The 20,454-nt window shown below is 52.3% G+C and overlaps 1 protein-coding gene across 5 annotated transcripts in view; it reads left to right on the top strand.

The window, feature by feature from the left end:
• CACNA1B (calcium voltage-gated channel subunit alpha1 B) overlaps positions 1–20,454 on the top strand; it is a 189,272-nt gene that overhangs the window by 76,549 nt on the left and 92,269 nt on the right. For all 5 annotated transcript variants that reach the window (XM_076009162.1, XM_076009160.1, XM_076009161.1 and 2 more), the window contains exons 16-18: positions 4,931–5,048; positions 10,325–10,392; positions 13,188–13,294. In XM_076009162.1, coding sequence (XP_075865277.1) covers positions 4,931–5,048; positions 10,325–10,392; positions 13,188–13,294 — 293 coding nt within the window. The remainder of the gene's footprint in view (positions 1–4,930; positions 5,049–10,324; positions 10,393–13,187; positions 13,295–20,454) is intronic.

Here is a 20,454-nt window from a genome sequence, read left to right as displayed (position 1 = left end):
ACATATTGTTCATGATAAGTATGCAGTAGCAATATAAAAGCTTGCGTGGGAATGATAAACACCAAATTTAGGACACTGCTTACCTGGGACAGGTGTTGGGAGATAGGGAGAGTGAGAGGAATGGGATCAGGGAGTTTTAGGTAAGGAAATTCAGCCACATTTTGATGTTTTATTTTTTAAGCTAGATGGTGGGTGCACGAAGTTTTGTTAAATTATTCATTGTACCTTTCTAAGTGTTTAAAATATTATATAATTAAGGTGCTGGGCATGGTGGCTCATGCCTGTAATCCTAGCACTTCGGAAGGCTGAGGCAGGAGTATTGCTTGAGGTCAGGAGTTTGAGACCAGCTTGGGCAAGAGCGAGACCTGTCTCCACAAAAAAATAGAAAAATTAGCTGGGCATGGTGCTGCATGCCTGCAGTTCCAGCTACTCAGAGGGCTGAGGCAGGAGGATCGCTTGAACCCAGGAGTTTGAGGTTGCTGTGAGCATATGATTGTGCCACGGCACTCCAACCTAGGGGACAGAGCTAGACTCTGTCTCAAAAAAGAAAATAAAATAAAAGAAATGAATGCAAAAAGATGAACTAAGTGAACATTGACCAAAAGAAAGCTTATGTATTAATATCAGCCAAAATAGGAATTAAGGTTAAAAAAAAGATTAGTAAGAATAAAGGGGCTTATTACATAATGATAAAAGGAAGACTCCACTGAGAACATACTGCAGTCATGAACTCGCATGACCTAACAACATGGCCTTAAAATATATTGAACAAAAACAAATTAAAAGGAGAAAGAAAAACTTTACCATCTTATAAGAGATATAGAACATATCTGTCAAAATGAAGGATGAAGCTGACAAAAGATTAGAAAGGAAGTAAATACACAAACACAGTAAACGTGAGCCAGTTGGCACATAGAGAACTGTACCCAACAGACGGTGAAGAGAATATTCATTATTTGGGGCATGTGGAACATTCACCAAAATTGACCATTTGTTAGATCATCCAGGAAATTCCTACAAAATATTAAATAATTGCTATCCTTGGTGTCATTTAAATAAATAGATACTGTCAATGAAGTCATTTAAAATGTCCCATATTTATAAGTTAAAGGCTTGGGTAGGCTAGTGGAGCAATCACAATGGCCATTCCAAAATACTGAGAACTGAAGGATATTAAAACTATAGGATGAACCTGAAACAGTATATAGAGGAAAATTATAATCTTCAATTATCAAAAATAAAAGGAAAAACTAAAACCACTTAACTACTCATTTTAAGAATCTAGAAAAAGAAAATAAGTAAAAGAAAAATCGAAAGCAGAAAACAGTGACATTAAGAGAAAACATATATGACACAGATAACTAAAACACCAAGATAGCACAACCATAAAAATCATATTCTTAAGAAGACTAATGAAGTAGATAATTTTATAGCAAGGCTGACCAAGCAAAACAAAAAAAAAAACCCTACAAAACCCCAAAGGGAGTCATAAATATGGAGAAAGGAGATATTTTTCAAAATTCCAAGAGAATATTATCTCAACTTTTGCCAGTGGATTTGAAAACTTAGATGAACATGCATTTTTATAGGAAAATATAAATTAGCTGAAGAAGAAATAAAAACCCTAGACATTTCATAGCCATTGAAGAAACTGAATCTATAGTCAACACTGTCTTCCTGTCTCTTGGCCTCCTGCCCTGAGGTGAGTTTTACCAAGCCTTTAAGAAATAGATAACTCTTTTACTCAAATCGTTTCAGGGAAGGGAAGACATCATTTCATGAGTCTAGTACAACCTTGACACCAAAGCCATGCAAGAGCAAAGTAAGACAAGCAAAATGCAGACCAGAGTGTGAGCTCTGTGAGGCAGGGTCTTGTCTGTCTACTGACCATCCTGAGCACCTGAGTATTGTCTGGCACTGCAAGCATTCTAAATGTTTACTCAGGGAAGTAGATGCAAATAATCTAAAATTATATATATGTAAACATAAAATAAATAAAAATATATTAATACCTAAAAGAACCTCATAGCTAAATTGTGTTCATTCCAGTAATACAAGAATTTGCTAAAGTAATTCCTGATCTCTACAGGTTGAAGTAGAAAAGTAACTGTGTCAACAGATGCAGTGGGATGAAACATTGACAAAAGTCAACTTTCATTCATGATACTAAGAATTGCATCATACTAAGAATTGATAGAACTTTTTTTTTAATCTGATGAAGAGTATCCATAAAAACTCGTAGCAAGGGTGGGTGATAGCTTAGTGAGGGGATGAAAATGTTCTGAAATTGTGGTGATGGTGACATATATTTGTGGATATGAATTACACACTTTAAATGGGTGCGTTATATCTCAATAAAGGTGTTATTTAAAAGAGACTATAGCAAACATCATAGATAGCAGTAAAATACTAGAAGTATTAGAAGAAAAACAAGGATGTCTAGTATTCAGGCAGTCGAAACAATGTAAGAAAAAGAGGTAGAAAGACTGGAAAGGAATAGAAAAAAATTGTCATTATTTGCAAATGATGTGCTTTTGTACATAGAAAATCTGAGAGAATCTATTAGAAATGATGAAAGAATTCACCAGTGTTGTTGAACATATGATCAATGTACAACAATAGAGTTTTTAAACCTGGAAACCACTAAAAGTGCCTATCAGAAGGAAAATGGATAAATGAAAGGAAAACTATGCATGGTTTACATGAATAAAGTAGATTCAATGTGTATCAACATGGATACACTTCAAAGATATAATATTGAATGGAGATAGCAAGTTGAAGAATAACACACATACTCTGGTTCCTGCCCTGTGTTAAGTGCTTAGCACACATACTATATTCCATTTGTGGATATGTGTATGTGTGGTGTGTTAATGGAACTATAAAGACTTGGGTCCCTTCATCCTACAATGGACGAATATCCAGAATATACAAGGAACTCAAACAACTCAATAGCAAAAAATCAAATAATCCCAGTAAAAAGTGGGCAAAGGACCTAAATAGACATTGCTCAAAAGAAGACATACAAGGCCGGGCGCGGTGGCTAATGCCTGTAATCCTAGCACTTTGGGAGGCCGAGGCGGGCGGATTGCTCAAGGTCAGGAGTTCAAAACCAGCCTGAGCGAGACCCCGTCTCTACCCAAAATAGAAAGAAATTAATTGACCAACTAAAAAAATATATATAAAAAATTAGCCGGGCATGGTGGCGCATGCCTGTAGTCCCAGCTACTCGGGAGGCTGAGGCAGTAGGATTGCTGAGCCCAGGAATTTGAGGTTGCTGTGAGCCAGGCTGACGCCACGGCACTCACTCTAGCCTGGGCAACAAAGTGAGACTCTGTCTCAAAAAAAAAAAAAAAAAAAAAAGAAGACATACAAATGAAATACTCAACATCACTAATCATCAGGGAAATGCAAATCAAAACTACAGTGAGATATTATATCACCCCAATTAGAATGGCTATTGTCAAAAAGATAAAAAACAAACAAAAAAAGCCAGTGAGGATGTGGAGAAAAAGGAACTCTTATACCCTGTTGGTGGGAACGTAAATTAGCACAACCATCATGGAAGACAATATGGAGGTTCCTCAAAAAACAAAAATTAGAACTACCGTACAATCCTGCCATCCCACTACTAGATATTTATGCAAAGGAAAGGAAATCATTCTATCAAAGGGGATACTTGCATCCTCATGTTTATCACAGGACTATTCACAGTAGCCAAGATATGGAATCAACCTTGGTGTCCGTCAGCAGAGGAATACACAAAGAAAGTGTGTTGTACATACACAGTGGAATACTATTCAGCCATAAAAAGCAAATCCTGTCATTCGCAGCAACATCAATGGAACTAGAGGTCATTATGTCAAGTGAGATAAGCCAGGCACAGAAAGAGAAATATCACATGTTGTCACTAATATGTAGGAGCTAAAAATATGGATCTCACAAAGAAAGAGGATAGAATTTCAGGTACCAGAGGCTGAGAGGGGTGTGTGGGTGGCAGAGGGAGGGGATGAAGAGAGGGTTGTTACTGGGTACAAGCATACAGTCAGGTAGAAGGAGTAAGTTCTAGTGTTTGATGGCACAGTAGGGTGTCTATAGCTAACAACAATACATTGTATATTTCAAAAGAACTAGAAGAGTTGCAGTATTCCTACCACAAAGAAATGATAAACATTCAAGGTGATGGATATCCTAAATATCCCGATTTGATCATTACACATGGTAAGCATGTACCAAAATACCACATGTACCCCATAAATATGTACAAATATTACGTATCCATAAAAAAGAAAACCAAACTGAAAATGGAAAAAAAAAGACCGTATCTGCCCGAGATCCATGGTTGGGGTTGCCTGTAGGGCAGGAGGACCAATGCAAATGGTGCAGAATGTTAACAGTTTCCATTTGTGATTTCATTCTCTTGTACTTTTCTAAAAATAAAAGCAGAAAGGAGAGACCTGGGTTTGCTGATGGGGCAAGGATTGCGTTTGGCCAGGCTGTGAGGGTGGACCCGCCAGGCCCAGGGTGGCAGGAGGCTGGAGGGTCAAAGGCCGAGTCTTATCTTCCAGTTCTTGGCCACGAGGCTGCCACGCCCTGTGCTGAGCCTTGGTCCCCTCAGTGCTGGACAGTGACGGGGGCGGCTCTGTGTCACCTCCCCACACTCTCCACCTTGCCTTCACCCTTCTTTTCCTGCTGGGAGGTCTCGTTCTGTTTCTGGCTGAAAATCTCAAGCATATTCGTCCTTTAAGACCCAGCTCAGCAGTTATGTCCTTCTAGATGTTTCTCTGGAAGACCTGGGTTGTCTAGACATTGGGAAGCACCATCACCTGAACACCCGTGTGTCTGAGTACACGGACATGGTGGGCGTGCACAGGGGCCGTGTTGGAGGGGCGGCAGCTTCGGCGAGCCCTACTGTGCTCTCTCCCCGCAGATCCTGACGGGCGAGGACTGGAACGCGGTGATGTACCATGGCATCGAATCGCAAGGGGGAGTCAGCAAAGGCATGTTCTCTTCTTTTTACTTCATCGTCCTGACGCTGTTTGGAAACTGTATCCTTCTGTGGGGCGGGGCACAGGGTGGTTGGCGCTTGGCACTATTTCCCAGAGTGCCAGAGCGGGGGCATCTGCCAGCCAGAGAGGGGCCTGGCCTGCAGGGGTCACTGCTGTCGGCCTCATAAAGAGCCATCTGCCATGCAGGCCTGGCACCGGCCAGAGCCACCGGGAGAATGGCCACAGCCTGGGCAGGGAAGGGTCCCCAGGGCTGTAGTGAAATGGGCTCGGGGACATGGGGCACAGGGTCTTGACTGGGGCAGCATTCTCCCCTGCGAGACACTTGGCAGGTCTGAGTCTGACGGGAGGGGCTGCCAGGTGCACAGGGTCTGGCGGGAGCAGCGCGGAGTCAGTGGAGAGCCGGCCGTGTTCCAGGGGACAGTTCTGGAGATGAGCTGCTTGGCAGCAAGGTGAGCCTGGGTGAGGGTCAGCAAGACGATGGCTGGAGATGCCTGGCCGTCGTTCTCCCGACAGGAGGACCAAAGCGATGGATAAGCAGTGGAGATTTGACTGGAGCGTGGCGGGGAGATCACTAGGGGGTGCAGTGCACCTGTGTGACCAGGAGCCCAGGAGGGTAGCACGGAGACACCTGCCCTCCGCAGCTCAGCCTCCCCACCTGGCCTGCATCTGCCCGGAGACAGGAGGGACTTCCCGTTGCAGGGGAAAGGTGAGCAGAGGAGTCCCACTGCGCAGCAGACACCTGCAGTCCTTACCGCAGGAGGGCCCCAGTGTGGAGAGCACTGGGATCCACGCAGCTGCTGTGCACAGGGTTAGGGGTGCAAGGTGTGCCCTCCTGACCCTGTCGCTCACTGTGGGCCAGGCTGCTGCAGCACTGCCTCCTCTCGAGACCAGAGCTACCTCTGAGCACATCCTGCTCTGGGGCCAGGAGCCACCAACCTCCAGGGCCCTGGGGCTCTGTCGCTGTCATGCCAAGCACAGGTGGGTGCCTGAGCACCACAACCCAGCTGCACGGAGCTCAGGCCCAGGATCAGCTGACGCTCTGCTCCCGCACAGCAGGAAACCAACCCCTCTGCCGTACTTCCAGCCAGAGGAAGAGGATGCCAAGGGCGACCCTGCCCATGAGCAAGCCAGACCACTGTGTGCCCTCCCCAAACAGGGTGCCCCCCGAGCCTCCGAGCAGCTGATACGCCCCCAGACATGCTTAGGGCCTAACAACAGCCCCATGGCAACTACAGACCTATCCCTGACCTGTCCAATGGTCCTGAGCCCCCAGTAAGAGCCAGGCTGCCCCTGGCAAGTTCACCATCAGGCTGGCCAAGCAGCCAAGAGCTCATGTCCTGGACCTGAGAAACAGCCCCATGGGCTGCCTCTGGTGGGAATGCCCCCAGGCCAACTGGGTAGCCCTGTCCCGTGTCCTGGGCCTGAGAAAACAGCCTTGTGGGCCGCTCCCCACAGAAAAGCCCCCAGGACAGCCAAGCAGCCATGTGCCTGCATCCTGGGCATGAGGAGCAGCCTCATGGGCCTCCTTGGGCAGATGGGACCCCAAGCTAGCTGGGCAGCTGTGCACTTGTTTCCTGAGCTGGAAAAATAGCTGTGTGGGCCACCCACAGCAGACATGCCCCCAGTCCAGCTGAGAAGCCATATGAGCATGTGTGTCCTGGGCCCTGCTCTGATACCAAAACCAGATAAAGACACAACAACAAAAAAGAAAACTATAGGCCAATGCAGGTGAACATAAATGCAAAGATCCTCAACAAAATACTGGCAACCCAAATTCAACACTATGTCAAAGACACAATACAAGATCATCAAGTGGGACTTATCCCAGGAATGCAAAGACGGTTCAACATACACAAAGGAACAAACACCATACATCACATTGATAGGATGAGGGACAAAATCCACATCATCATCTCAATAGATGCGGAAAAAGCTTTTAAAATTCAACATCCCTTCATGATAACTATTTATGAATTAGGTATAGAAGGAAAGTATCTCAACATAATAAAGGTCACATATGACAAACCCGCAGCTAACTTCTTACTCAGTGGGGAAAAGCGGCTTTTCCTCTAAAAACGGGAACAAGACAAGGACGCCCACTCCCTCCACTCTTATCCAGCATGTACTGAAGTCCTCGCCAGAGCAGGTAGGAAGGAGAAAGCAAGAAAGGGCATCCAGATCGGAAAGGAAGAAGTTGGCTTGTCCCTGTTTGTGGATGACATGATCTTATATGTAGAAAAACTTAAAGACTACCAAAATACTCTTAGAACTTATAAAAAAATTCAGTAAATGTGCAAGATATAAAGTTAATATGCAAAAATCAACGTTTCTATAAACAAACAATGGACTAGCTGAAAAAGAAACAAAGGCAACCCCATTTACAAAAGCTACAAAAACATAAAATACCTAGGAATGAATTTAACTGAGGAGTTGAGAGGCCTCTTTAAGGAACCCACAAAACACCGATGAAAGGATTGAAGAGGACACACATGCTGGGAAGACACCATGCTCATGGTCACAGTTGGTATTGTTGAAATGACAACACTGCCCAAAGCAGTCTGCAGATTCAATGCAATCAAAATACCAATGATATTCTTCACATAGAAACAGAAATAAAATTCTAAAATTTGTATGAAACCACAAAGACCCTAAATGGCCAAAGTAATCCTGAGTAAAAAGAACAGAGCTGGGGCATCACACTATGAGCCGTGTTGTAACCAGAGCAGCATGGTACTGGCACGAGAACAGGCACGTGACCAGTGAGACCGAGACCCCAGAGATCCATGTGTCCGCAGCCAACCGATTTTTGACAAGAATACTCAACTGGGAAAGGACCAGTCTCTTCCATAAATGGTGCTGGGGAAACTGGACATCCGCATGCACCTCTCTACATCAAAATAAAATGGATCAAAGACCTAAATGTAAGACCCAGAATGATAAAGCATGAGAAGAAAACAGGGGAAACACCTTAGGACATTGGTCTGGGGAAAGACTTTATGAATAAGACCCCCAAAGCACAGGCAGCAAAAGCAAAAATGAACAAGTAAGATTGCATCAAACTAAAAAGCTTCTGCACAGCAAAGGAAAAAACCAGCAATAAGACAACCTACAGAATTCAAGAAAATATTTGCAAACTACTCATCAGACAGGGGATCAATATCTAGCATATGCAGAAAACCCCCAGAGCCCTAAGGCTTTATTCATCATTCTTTCAAATGGCTAATGGCAGACTAGACAGAGTAAACAATGACTGAGTCAGAAGCTTTAATACACGTCAGCTCATGACTCCAACAGTTACTGTTTGATGCTATACTGATAAAGACGCTCATGGAAGCCTTCATTTTCAGCCACTTTAAATAAATTATTTTCTCTTCCTTCAGAGTAAAATCTGGAAGATAAAGCTTTGGCCACAAGATCTAAAACCCATGCACGTGCTTGAACATTGTTAATCGACTGGGCTGAAGACGTTACTTGAGCAACGTCGTTTTTCTTGCTGTTGGTATTGCCGGCCCACAGAAACAGCTGCTGGAAAACTTGCTCTTTGGCATCGCAGATGGGACCTGTTAATCATTGATCAAGTTGGGTTCAGCAAACAAAAATTCAAAGCAAAACAGCTTCGATCACAAACCTCATAGACCTGTAGCCTCCGTTTTGATATTGACATTTGTGTGATTGCCTCTCGGAAATGGTCTTTGCTGAAGCCATTTTGGTCTGGGCTCACCTTGATTATACATTCGTATAATCTCCCACAAAAAAGTTTTCCCAGGGGGATTAATGTCTTCATTTCCCACGTGACGGTTCATTGGTCGTGCCTTCCTTTCTCCTCAAAGCACATAAACCAGTAAAGTCAAGGGGAAGGAGGTTGGGCGGAAAAGGCTTATAGCATCACCTTTCCAAAACATTGCAGGTTCTGTCAGTTGCAGTTCTGTTCTTTGAAACATGTGGTCACTTTCTTGATCACCTCTTATATTTATACCTCTTCTATTTATGCTAAAAAGAAGTCTCAGTAGCCTGCCTGGTGAAATGAAAGTGAGACTCCAGCCTTCGGTGATAAAGCCTGCTACAGGATTGCTGGGGGCACAGGGCCGAGGCAGCCAGCAGGGCTCAGCAGGAATCTAAGCTGTCTAACTCTTCATCCCCGCAAGTCAGCCCTCCCAGCCTCTCCTCCTCCCTAGGGTAATCCACCTCTGCGTCACCCTCCTGAAGGGCAGAGCCCAGGCAACTTTAAGAAACCACTTCACATTGTTCAGGGTGCAAACCCTTTCTGTTTCGGACAGAGGAGAGGCTGGTTCGGCAGCTGCCTGCCTGATACTGCGGCTCACCTGAGCGTGGAGCCAGGTGGCCTGGTGCTCAGGAGGGCGGCTGCCATTCCCGCTCAGCAGGTGGAGGGCGGCTGAGTTAACCTGCCAGCGTGGGGACCACTCAGCGTGGATTGTTTAGGAAAGTGTCATTCTTTCTTAATAAAAACAGATTATTAAATGTGAAAAAAAGTACTCCAAGCAGTAGAAGAGTTCTCTTTGCGAGGAAAACACAGTGACTCAGCTCAGCGACGGAACAGAGGCTGGTCCCAAGGATTCCAGGAAGAGGCCGCTCGCCCAGGCCTGCGCCTGTGCTGGGACCTGCCTTGTCACTCCGGCGTTCTCGTTTCTAGAGGGCTGTGGCCCCAGCTCCCCGGGGTCCGTGTGAGGTGTGGACGTGGTGCCGGCCACTCCGGTTGTGCTGCCTGCTGTGCTCACGGCTCTGGCGTTGCCCCACTGCTCTGGAAGGGGCACGTCCAGGGAGGGGCCCCTCGAGACGACGTGGGGAAGGGAACGGGACGGAGAAGATAGCACTGGGCAGGTGTCTGTGAGGCAGGCCTGGGGCCTGGGGTGTGCTTTCGTGTTCACACCTGTCCCAGGTGGTCTTGGCTCACAGGGCCCACAGGTGGGGGAGCCCCACCTGTAGCCGGTGCAGGCAGGTGTTTGTCGGGAGGCTGGAAACTGGGGGGACAGATGCAGACTGTGCCCTCTCCTTAGGCAGCACAGCCCTGAAGTCATCCCTGAAGAGCTGGTTGGGGAAACGGTCCATGTGGCTTTGGGGAGTTGGGTGATGTGAGGCCCCGTGAAGGAGAAAGGCACAGAGAGGCTGGTGCCAAGCAGGGGCCTGGGTGTGTCTGGGTGTGGCAGGGGCCGGGGGCTGGTGGGGCCAAGGACGGGGGCCAGAGCTGGTTGGGATCTGGGAGGGTGGGGGCCCTGTTTTTCCTGGGGGAAGCCCTGGTGTGACGGTGGGAAGGCCTGGCGGGCAGAAGGTTCTCTTCCTTAGCTGATGCCAACCAGACACTCTGCTCAACGTCTTCCTGGCCATCGCTGTGGACAACCTCGCCAATGCCCAGGAGCTGACCAAGGTAGGCAGGGACGCCACCTGCACCTGTGTGTGGGGAGGGGGTGGGGTCAGGCAGTGTCACTCCGGATGAGGCCACAGAGTCCCGAGCAGGGTCGGGTCCTGACTGCTGTCCAGGAGGGTCTCCTCAGGGCCCTGCCCAGGCAGACTGGCTGCTGCTCAGAGGTGTGGGGTGGAGCTCAGGAAGCACCAGAGACATCGCGCCAGGAGGCAGACACACATGTGGGCGGCTCCCAGGGAAGTCACCGCCTAGGAGGGGTGGCCTGAACAGGCAGAGCGGGTGTGGGAGCAGGAGGGGTGGGCTGGAGCCATAGGCTGGACCGAGGGTCGAGGGTCAGTGGTCTGTCAGGTGTGTGATATGCGGGAGGCGTCACTTCAGAGAAGAGTACACAGGGAGTGCCCTGCTCTGAGGACCCGAAAGTGCAGAGTGGGGACACCATGGTGCCGCCCTCCCATGCCAGGCCTGGCTGGTGGCCTGTCTCGGCCTGTGCATGCCACAGCAGGGCAGCTGCTGCTTCAGGCAGCGCCCAGTGGGTGCCATTCGATATTCATGTCTCATCCCCGAGCCTGGCAGGAATGTGATTGCACATGTTTCCCTCTGTGGCTTCGCTCCAGATGACACAGCCCCCACCTGTCCCCCCTGCGCCTTCTCCCCCACCCTGGACACTGGCCGGGCCATCCTCCATCTTGGCCTCCAGCTTGCGGGTCAATCCAGCCCTGGCTCCCAGTGTGGAGGGTGCTACCTCCTGGTCTGGCACACGCCCATTGCAAACATCCTATGTGCACACTCTGCATGTTGGGCACGCAAATTGTGTGAGTCTTTCCGTGTGCATGCCACTGCAAGTGTGCTCTTCTGCTAGAGCACCGTCCCCGCACAGCTGTCCGCGTGTACTTGGCTCTGTGCACAGCTCTGCCTGACACGGTTCTGTCACTGCAGCCCCGTGGTTCCCAAGTCTCTCATGGCTTCCCTGTTCTGGGGCTGAGAGGCAGGTGCTGTGGGCAGGTGTGCCACGGTGCTTCTGAGTATGTGCAGGTGTCTCTGCTTTACCCCTAGCCCGGGAGGGGGGCACAGCCACCTGCTGTGTGTCTGCCGCCCCGAGCCTCCCCTTGCTTCTGCTTGGGCTTGCTCCCACGGCACTGCGGGTCTGGACTTCTCCCTGGCTCCGGCCTCTGGCTTCTGCCTATTTCTGTCATTGGCCTGGGCCGGCACCAAGACTCACCATCCAGGCAGGATGGGAGAATGGCCCACGCCCCCGGCGGGGCTGCCTGGGCTGAGGCGCTGTGCGCCCAGGGCTGAGAGCTGGGAGCTGTCTTCTCGAGCTCCACTGTGAGTGAGGACATGCTGAGGGGGGTGTCCTTGCGGCCCTGTGTCCCTATACACAACCCCCAGTGGGGGTCACCTTTGGGGAAACTACCTTGATTTTGGGGTTTCCCTGCTTGGAGGATCGGGGCCTGCCTGTGTCTTCCTGGGAGTGTTTTCTGGGCTGGCCAAGAGCCCCAGAGGGCAGGACGTGGCCTTTTCCTTCCTCTGCCCACTAACAGAGCATTACTTATTGTCTGATGGGCATACATTCAAGTCGAATTTGTTTGTAGGCCTCTCAGGGGACTTGAGAACTGTCCTTGGAGTAACTGGTGACGTCCCTTCCCCAGAGGGCTATGACCAGGATGGAGCCCAGATTGTCCGGGAAGGGCCTGGGTGTGGGTTTTCTGTGGTAGATCTACCTGGAGTCTGAAGGTCTCTCTGGGGTGGGAAGTTTAGAGGCAGCTAACAGGGGATTTAATTTTTGCCATTATTGTGCCCCCAAAAGCAGATTCAAGGGCATTTTGGGGGACATTGGGAGTGCTAGCTCCCAGAGGAGCCCGGTGGGCCTGGGCTGGGTGGCATGGAAGTCCAGAGGGAGGGCGTGGAAGTCTCAGCTCGCTTTGCGGGGCCTGTGGGCTCAGTTGTGAGCTGTTTGTCTAGAACCGAGGAGCAGAGCACGTTGGTTTTGTTCAGTGACCTGGGGTCAGGGCCAGAGGGTCTGTCTAGTTGTCCGTTCCCCTCCCAGGCAGGGGCCAGAGGCAGGACAGGTATCTGCTCACGTGCCCAACCCCAGTGGCAAACGCCAGGTGGAGCACAGGGCCAGGCTCTGCAAGTGGCCATCCAAGTGTCGGGGAGACAGGCAAGGGCTTCCCGCAGTTACAGCTGGGCACAGGTAGACAGACGTGCTTGGTAAGTCCAGGTGGGAAAGTTCAAAGGTGGCACGTGGGCCCACTGGACATACTCTTGCTGAGCCAGGACCCAGCCCCAGGTGCAGAGCTCTGTCCCTTGCCCCTGCTCATGGCTCTTCAGGAGAGGACACTCTGTTCAAGTGTGACAAGTGTCCCTGGGAGGGGAGGTGGGACAAACGGAGGGACATAGTTGCATTGGGCAGGTTCCAGATGCCACAGGAGAAGCAAGAAGAAATGTCCAGGCGGTGGGCGGAACCCTGGGCTAGAGTGCAAGAGTCAGGCTGGAGAGCGAGCCCAGACGGGGCCTTGTCTGCACCCTGGGGGATGGTGCTGAGCAAGGATCTGGGGGGCTGCTACCTTGAGGGCAGACGTGGAGAGAGGAGAAGCCCTCAGGGTGCCAGAGAGGAACTGTGTGGAAGGTGCTCAGTGCAGGGTCACGGGTGGGCTGTGTTAACGCAGGGGCTGGCCGCCTGGCCCCACAGTACCAAGGGCAAGAGGGACGTGGCGGCTCCAGGAAGAAGAGCTGATGGCGTCAGAATGGCCGCGGCACTCTGCCGGGCACCTGGACGTTTCTCTTTGTTCAAACAGGACGAAGAGGAGATGGAAGAAGCAGCCAATCAAAAGCTTGCTCTGCAAAAGGCCAAAGAAGTGGCCGAAGTCAGCCCCATGTCTGCCGCGAACATCTCCATCGCTGCGTAAGGCTCTTGGGAGCGGAGTGTGGGTGGCAGTGGGCTCAGCAGGGCGCCCCGTGCAGTGTGTGAGGACACAGGCCCTCCCTGGAGCTGCAGTGGGCTGAACGGCCCCTTCTTCCCACCTGCGCGGGGCAGGGTGCGGCCAGGTGCGGGCCCAGCTGTGGGGGGATTGTTTCAACTGCAGCATTTCCTCTCCAGATGGTCTTGGGTGCTCCAGGGCCCTCTCAGGCAAAGCCTGAGAAGCAGTCAGGCGTAGGAGTCAATATATTGATTTATACACAGTTTGTCAGAAATGTATTTTATGAGCCAAGAGATTCTAGGTGGTGTCTCAGCCCAAGAGACTTCATGCAGTTTCCGAAAATGTCTCTGCAAGTGTCTGGTGCTGGGACAGGGTTCAGGGAAGTTCCTGTGGGGAAACTGATCGTACTGCAGTTTGGCTGAACCCCAGGCACATTGTAGAAGCACGTTTGGAGGTGTTCATGGCTTCGGAGTTGGGGCAAAGTGCCCAGAACAGGGCCAGAGCCTACAAGGGGCTGTGTAGGGCCAGGCCCTGGAAGGGAGGCAGGAAAGTCTGGTCCTGGTCACACAGTGGGCCACAGGGGAGCAGAGACACTCACTGGCAGCTCGCCGTCTGGCCCTGGAACTGCTGGCTCTGTCTGGCTGCACACCCGCCCCTCACACCTCCCGTTCCCCACACTGGTCACTGGCCCTGCTTTTTAGCCGGCACTGCCCCTGGCTGTGGCATTGTGACCACAGACAGGGAGGTAACGTGGGTGTCTGCACTGCCGAGTGAGCACGTAGGTGAGCGTGCTGGTTGTGTGAGTGCTGTGTATGTGCTGTGTGTGTGAGTGCTGTGCATGTGCTGTGTGTGAGCGCACGTGTGTCCATATGCTGTGTGTGAGTGCACTTGTGTGTATGTGCCATATGTGAGTGCACATGTGTGTATGTGCTGTGTTTGTGAGTGCTGTGTATGTGCTGTGTGTGAGCATACTTGTGTGTATGTGCTGTGTGAGTGCACGTGAATGTATGCTGTGTGTGTGAGTGCTGTGTATGTGCTGTGTGTGAGTGCACGTGTGTATGTGCTGTGAGTGCACGTGTGTGTATGTGCTGTGTGAGCACGCGTGTGTACATATGCTGTGTGTGAGTGTGTGTGTATGTGCCGTGTGTGTGAGTGTGCATGTGTGTGTATGTGCTATGTGTGAGTGCACTTTGTGTGTGAGTGCGCGTGTGTGTATATGCCGTGTGTGCGAGTGCATGTGTGTGTTTGTGCTGTGTGTGTGCACGTCCATAGCAGCCCTATTCCTGCCTGGAGGCTACCAGGGAAATGGCATTTGTAGAGGACCCGTCTCTTGGCCAAGTAGAAAGCTCTGCCTTCAGGGAGAAGCAGCTGGAAGAGGTTGCAGACCCGGCAACTCGACAGGGACGGGAGGGGCCTGCCGCAGAGCCAGGCAGGCTGTGGACATGGTGGTCAGTTGTCACTCAGACAGCCGCTGGGGGTTCAGTGCTCAGTTGTCTGGTGTTTTTGATGTTTCATTGTCTGGCCAATTCATTTGTTTGGCCGGTTAGATGTTTAGTCAATCTGACGTGGTTACCTGGTCCCGGGCTGCTGTGAGGAGGTGACCGTGAGTCGGTGGGAGCTCAACAATGGGTGTGGTCCGCTGCAGAGAGGGTGGCGGATGGGTGCGGCTTGCTCAGTTCACAGTGCTCCTGTGTGACACTCGCCTTCCCTGCTGTCCTCGCGGTGAGCGATTGTCCCTCAGCCTGCCACCAGCCAGGGCTGCCTACTCCTGGGGCTTTGCGGGAGGGTGTCCGCTGCCGTCCGGGCTGAGATCTTGGAGAAGAGGATGTCGGGGATCCGGGCACAGCCGTGGGAAGGCTGTCAGGCTGCCGGGAAAGGAACATGCTTCCTCCTCTGCTGCCGTCCCTGTTTGGAAACACAGCTCTGTGGGCACGTGGCTGTGGACTGGCATCCCCATGTGCCGCCTGCGTGTGACGCAACTGCTGGCTGAGCACCGTGCTGACTCCTACACGGGAAAAGTGCTTTTCTCCTGAAGGGCCCATCGCTGGCTCCAGAGCCAGTGTTCTCTGTGTCCCAGCCAGGAGGGGCAATCACGTTAGGAGGGTGCGGCCAGCCCAAGCCAGCCAGGGGTGTGTCCGGGTGTCAGCCCTGTGTTCCCTGTCGCGGTCAGCTGTGGGTCCCCCTGGCTCTGCCTGGGACGCAGCTCTGGCCTTCACCTGTGTGGTGTCCCAGTGCAGCTGTCAGCACAGCTGTCAGCACGCCCGCCCAACCACGCGGGACCTCGGAGGACCCTCCCGCGGGGGAGCGAGGACGCCCCGCGCACGCGCACGGGGCCGCGGCGGGTGCAAGTGTGGCTGCGGCTGTTGGCTGGTGCTGTGCTGAGAGCCGTCTGCGCCCGCGTCACTTGCTCCTGTTTCCTGTTCTCCCGGGACGGTGGGACAGCGGCGCCTGCTCCTCCCGCCTTCGTTTCTACGTCTCTGCGCGGCGGGGGGCGGGGGGCGGGGCGCGTGGCGAGAGCAGCGTGGCGTCCCGAGCAGCGTGGCGTCCCGAGCAGCGTGGCGTCCCGAGCAGCGTGGCGTCCCGAGCAGCGTGGCGTCCCGCCGTGCCCCGCGCCCTGGGCCTGCGCCACAGCTGCGCCAGGCGGCTGCGGGGCTGCGGGTGTTCTCGGTGGCGTCCTGGCGTTCGAGAGGCTCTCGGCGATGCGCTGTCTTGGCACAGACGACACCTCAGGTGAGGGCGGGGACGCGAAGCTCCACATCACTTCCTGATGCCCTCTGGGGTGTCACCTTCGTCCTCACTTGGCTTTCTGAGCACTGACACACACACAGACTCACACCCTCACACACGGACTCACACACGGACTCACACACAGACTCACACACTCACACATGCACTCACCCTCACACACGGACTCACACACAGACTCACACCCTCACACATGCACTCACACCCTCACACACGAACTCACACACAGACACACACTCACACATGCACTCACACCCTCACACATGCACTCACACCCTCACACACGGTCTCACACACAGACTCACACACTCACACATGCACTCACACCCTCACACACGGGCACTCACACCCTCACACACGGACTCACACACAGACTCACACCCTCACACATGCACTCACACCCTCACACACGGACTCACACACAGACTCACACCCTCACACATGCACTCACACCCTCACACACGAACTCACACACAGACACACACTCACACATGCACTCACACCCTCACACATGCACTCACACCCTCACACACGGTCTCACACACAGACTCACACACTCACACATGCACTCACACCCTCACACACGGGCACTCACACCCTCACACACGGACTCACACACAGACTCACACCCTCACACATGCACTCACACCCTCACACACAGACTCACACCCTCACACATGCACTCACACCCGCACACACGGACTCACACACAGACTCACACCCTCACACATGCACTCACACCCTCACACACGGACTCACACACAGACTCACACCCTCACACATGTACTCACACCCTCACACACAGACTTATATCCTCACAGACTCACACACAGACTCACACACACAGACTTATATCCTCACAGACTCACACTATTACACACAGACTCACACTCACACACAGACTCACACTCACACACAGACACACACACAGACTTATATCCTCACAGACTCACACTCTTACACAGACTCACACACACAGACTTATATCCTCACAGACTCACACACACAGACTCACACTCACACACAGACTTACACTCACACACAGACTCACACTCTCACACACACACAGACTCACTCTCACACACTTATATCCTCACAGGCACACATCCTCACACCCTCACACACAGACTCACACCCTCATACCAACTCATAGTCCTCACACACAGATTCACACATTTTCACACACACACTCATATTCTCACACTGACTCACACCTCTCACACACACTCACATACTCAGGATGTCACACATTCACACACAAACTCACAATATACACACAATACTCACGTTCACATCGTCATACTCTCACAATCTCACTCATACTCTCACAATCTCACACGGTCTCACACATCCACTCACAGTTGCTCACACACACTCACACTCACACATGCGTGCCTGTTTACACCCGGAGCCTGTGGGCAGGGGAGCTGCTTAAGCTTCTCACAGATGTGCAGAGAGTCTGGCCTTGAGAAGGAGCAGCCGCAACCTTGCCTGGCCCTTCCTGGGCGGAAGTCAGTGTGAAGGGTAGCTTCTGTAAAGAGATCTGGGTTTCCTTCCGTCAGTTTTGGGAGAGCTTCTCAGAGAGTCACTTGAAAATGGCTGGAGTGACCTCGAAGGGAAGGTGGCTGGTGCTGTGACCTAGTTTGCAGCTGGGGGGCCTTCATAAACTGGAAGCACCTGGATTTAACCTGAGCGCTGCGAGGCAGGGCAGGCAGAACTGAGCAGGGACTAGGAGCGCCCTGGGACGGCAGGACTGTCCGGCAGCCCTGCAGGGATGGACGCCCTGGTCTCTGGCGGCAGGCTGCTCTGCTTGTCCGGAAGGCCAGCGGATTGCGCGGCCAGCCTGCCCCACAGTGGTGCATGGAGGGCTGCCTGGACCTGCAGGAGAAGCAGTGCTGCTCCTTCAAACCTGCTGCCTTCCAGGGGTGTGCGCGGAGAATGGGGGAGGGGCCCCTGAGATAACTGCTTCTTGTCTTCCAGCTATTGTGGGGTTTGCTGTGTTCACTTTCGCCTTACTTTTTTGCACACTTGGGATTGGTTCTCAACTTCTCTTTTGCCCTGAGGTCTCGGCCGGTGCCCTTCCAATGGACGTGTCTCTGCCTCCTCCTGCCCAGGTGCACATGGCAGCCTGCGTGTGCGTGGAGGCGGCTCACAGGTGTTGCTAGTGTCTCTCGGGACTTTCTCTCGGGGTTTCTCACTTGTGTTTTGTTCTGTTTTTTGCATGTGCAGTTTTGTAAAGCAAACTCGAGGTACTGTATCTCGCAGCTCATCTGTCTCCAGCGTAAACTCACCGTGAGTCGCTCTGTTACGATATTCCATCCATGGCTTCATGATAACCACATGCAAACACCTTCCCTCCACTCCTAACTCTGCTTTCCCACCTCAAGTCATTGCTTCATGGGGCAGCTCCAGGCAAGCCGTCTGTGGCCTGGGTGGAGACTGGTGAGCTTGCTCCCTCACACCCCCAAGTCCTGCTCATAGGGTCAGGCCTTTTGGAGCTCAGCCCCTCTTTTCTTCCCTCCTGGATTCTGTCTTTTCATCTGCTGAGTGTCTGTGTGCGGTCACTCTGGCATCTCAAGCATATGTGCCATGGGCTCAGGTGTCCTTGTGGTTCCCGTGAGGCCAGGGCCCTGTGGGCAGGGGTAGCAGAGAGTGTTCTTTAGGGGCTCTCTGGGGACATTCATGGGTCCCCCAGCCCCTCCTTCCTTGGGGGGAATGTCTGTGATCCTCAGGAAGTCCTTGTTCTAGCAAGAGCAGAGCTGCTTTCCGATAGTGAAGCTTATGGTAGGTTAGCCAGAGCCCAAGGTAGAGCCCTGGAAACTCCAAGGTGGCCCTCCTGGGGGAACACCAGTCCGACAGGCTACCTCTCCTTGGGCAGTTCCTTCTGGGAAGTGCTCATGGGTGGCTGGGGATTCCTCTCGAGGGTGAGGCCAGGCCCTGCAGGTAAGAGGTCCTGAAGTGGCCAGATGCCTTCTCCATGCCCTGATGGTGGTGAGGCTCCTGCTGACCCTGCCCTGAGCTTCCTCATGGGCAGCCAGCACAGCGCTGGGCTCAGTCTTCCTATGAGCACTGATGCCTCATGGGAAAGAGCCCTGATGTCTTATGGGGCAAGAAAGCATGGTGGAAACTAAATAACTAATCCACATGGTAGAGTAAGACACAGATGTTGGTACTGAGGGTGTCATGGCAGTGCTGCTTCACGTTGTCAGGAGTTCTGGGCTGTGTCAGCCCAGAGACCTCAAAGCAGAGACCCTCAAGCCTAACCCTAACCCTAACCCTCAAGCTCCTATCTGAGTCCTGAAGTCATCCACAGCATCTGGGGCGAGTGTGGCTGAGCTGTCCTCCCGGAGCAGCTGGGTTGGGCCATTGTGGGAGCCAGTCCTCTCTCTCTGTGATTTCTGAAAGAGCCTTTCAAATGACTCTGCCTGAATTAGAGTCACCAGCCACACTGCTCTCTAGGCCAATGGGGCTCACTCACATGCCAGACAGAGCAAGGACAGAAACGTTGACCAGGGCTAGCTCAGATACCAACAAGAAGGAGGTGCCAAGTGCACAGATACAGATACTTGGGGGATACGTCCAGAGAGGAACCCAGTGGTCTGGGCTGAGCTGCAGGCAGGTGCAGACAGTCTCTAGTAACAGCAGGGCCAGCGTGGCAGGCAGACCCAGAAGGCGCAGGCTGGGCAGAGCCACAGTGGGGCCAAAGTGGGGTGGGCAGTGGCCCCTTGCACGACTGCTCAGTGTCTTATTCCACCTTGGCAGTCACAAGTGGAACCTGCCAGCCCAATAGCTCCCTTAAGTCCAGCAGACAGCGCGGCCTCTCTGGACTTTAGGTTGTTCCTGGGAGAGAAAAAGCCACACCTGAGACAAGGTGGAGGGCAGATCTATGAGCTCTGGAGCCCATCCCACCTGCACACACAGACCTTGAACTACCAGCTGCTGCGTGTCCTTCTGACTTCACGGCCTTTCTGACAGATCTGTGATGCCAGTGGCCAAGACTGGCTTCATCTGAGCAGGCCGACTCTCTGCTGACCAGATGGCTCAGAGTCCAGGCCCATGTGGGGCTGCTGGACTAACTGAGAGGCCTGAGGCAGTGACCGGCCATCAGCCCTCACAGGGCTCCTGTGCCTGGTGACCACACCTCACGGCTTTCTTCCATTGTACACGCTCAGCATTGTTGAGATTCAGGCTCTTTGCTCTGGTCCCAGCTGGGGATGGGCAGGTCCTCTGTGGCCTGTTGCAGAGCATCCTTGGGAGTGGGTGGCACAGCTTCGACGCACTGGGGGCTGCAGGTCAGGGCCCAGGGTAGCAGCTGAGGCTGTGGGTCAGCAGACAGCCCCTGCAGGTGGTCCTGCTCGGCCCCTGCCTGAGCTCTTCCACTTTCATGCTTGTGAGGTGC

Source organism: Microcebus murinus, chromosome 12 (assembly GCF_040939455.1).
Source record: "Microcebus murinus isolate Inina chromosome 12, M.murinus_Inina_mat1.0, whole genome shotgun sequence".
Taxonomy (NCBI): Eukaryota; Metazoa; Chordata; class Mammalia; order Primates; family Cheirogaleidae; genus Microcebus; species Microcebus murinus.
The sequence above is the reverse complement of the archived record's forward strand: the minus strand, read 5'-3'. Positions and strand labels throughout refer to the sequence as shown.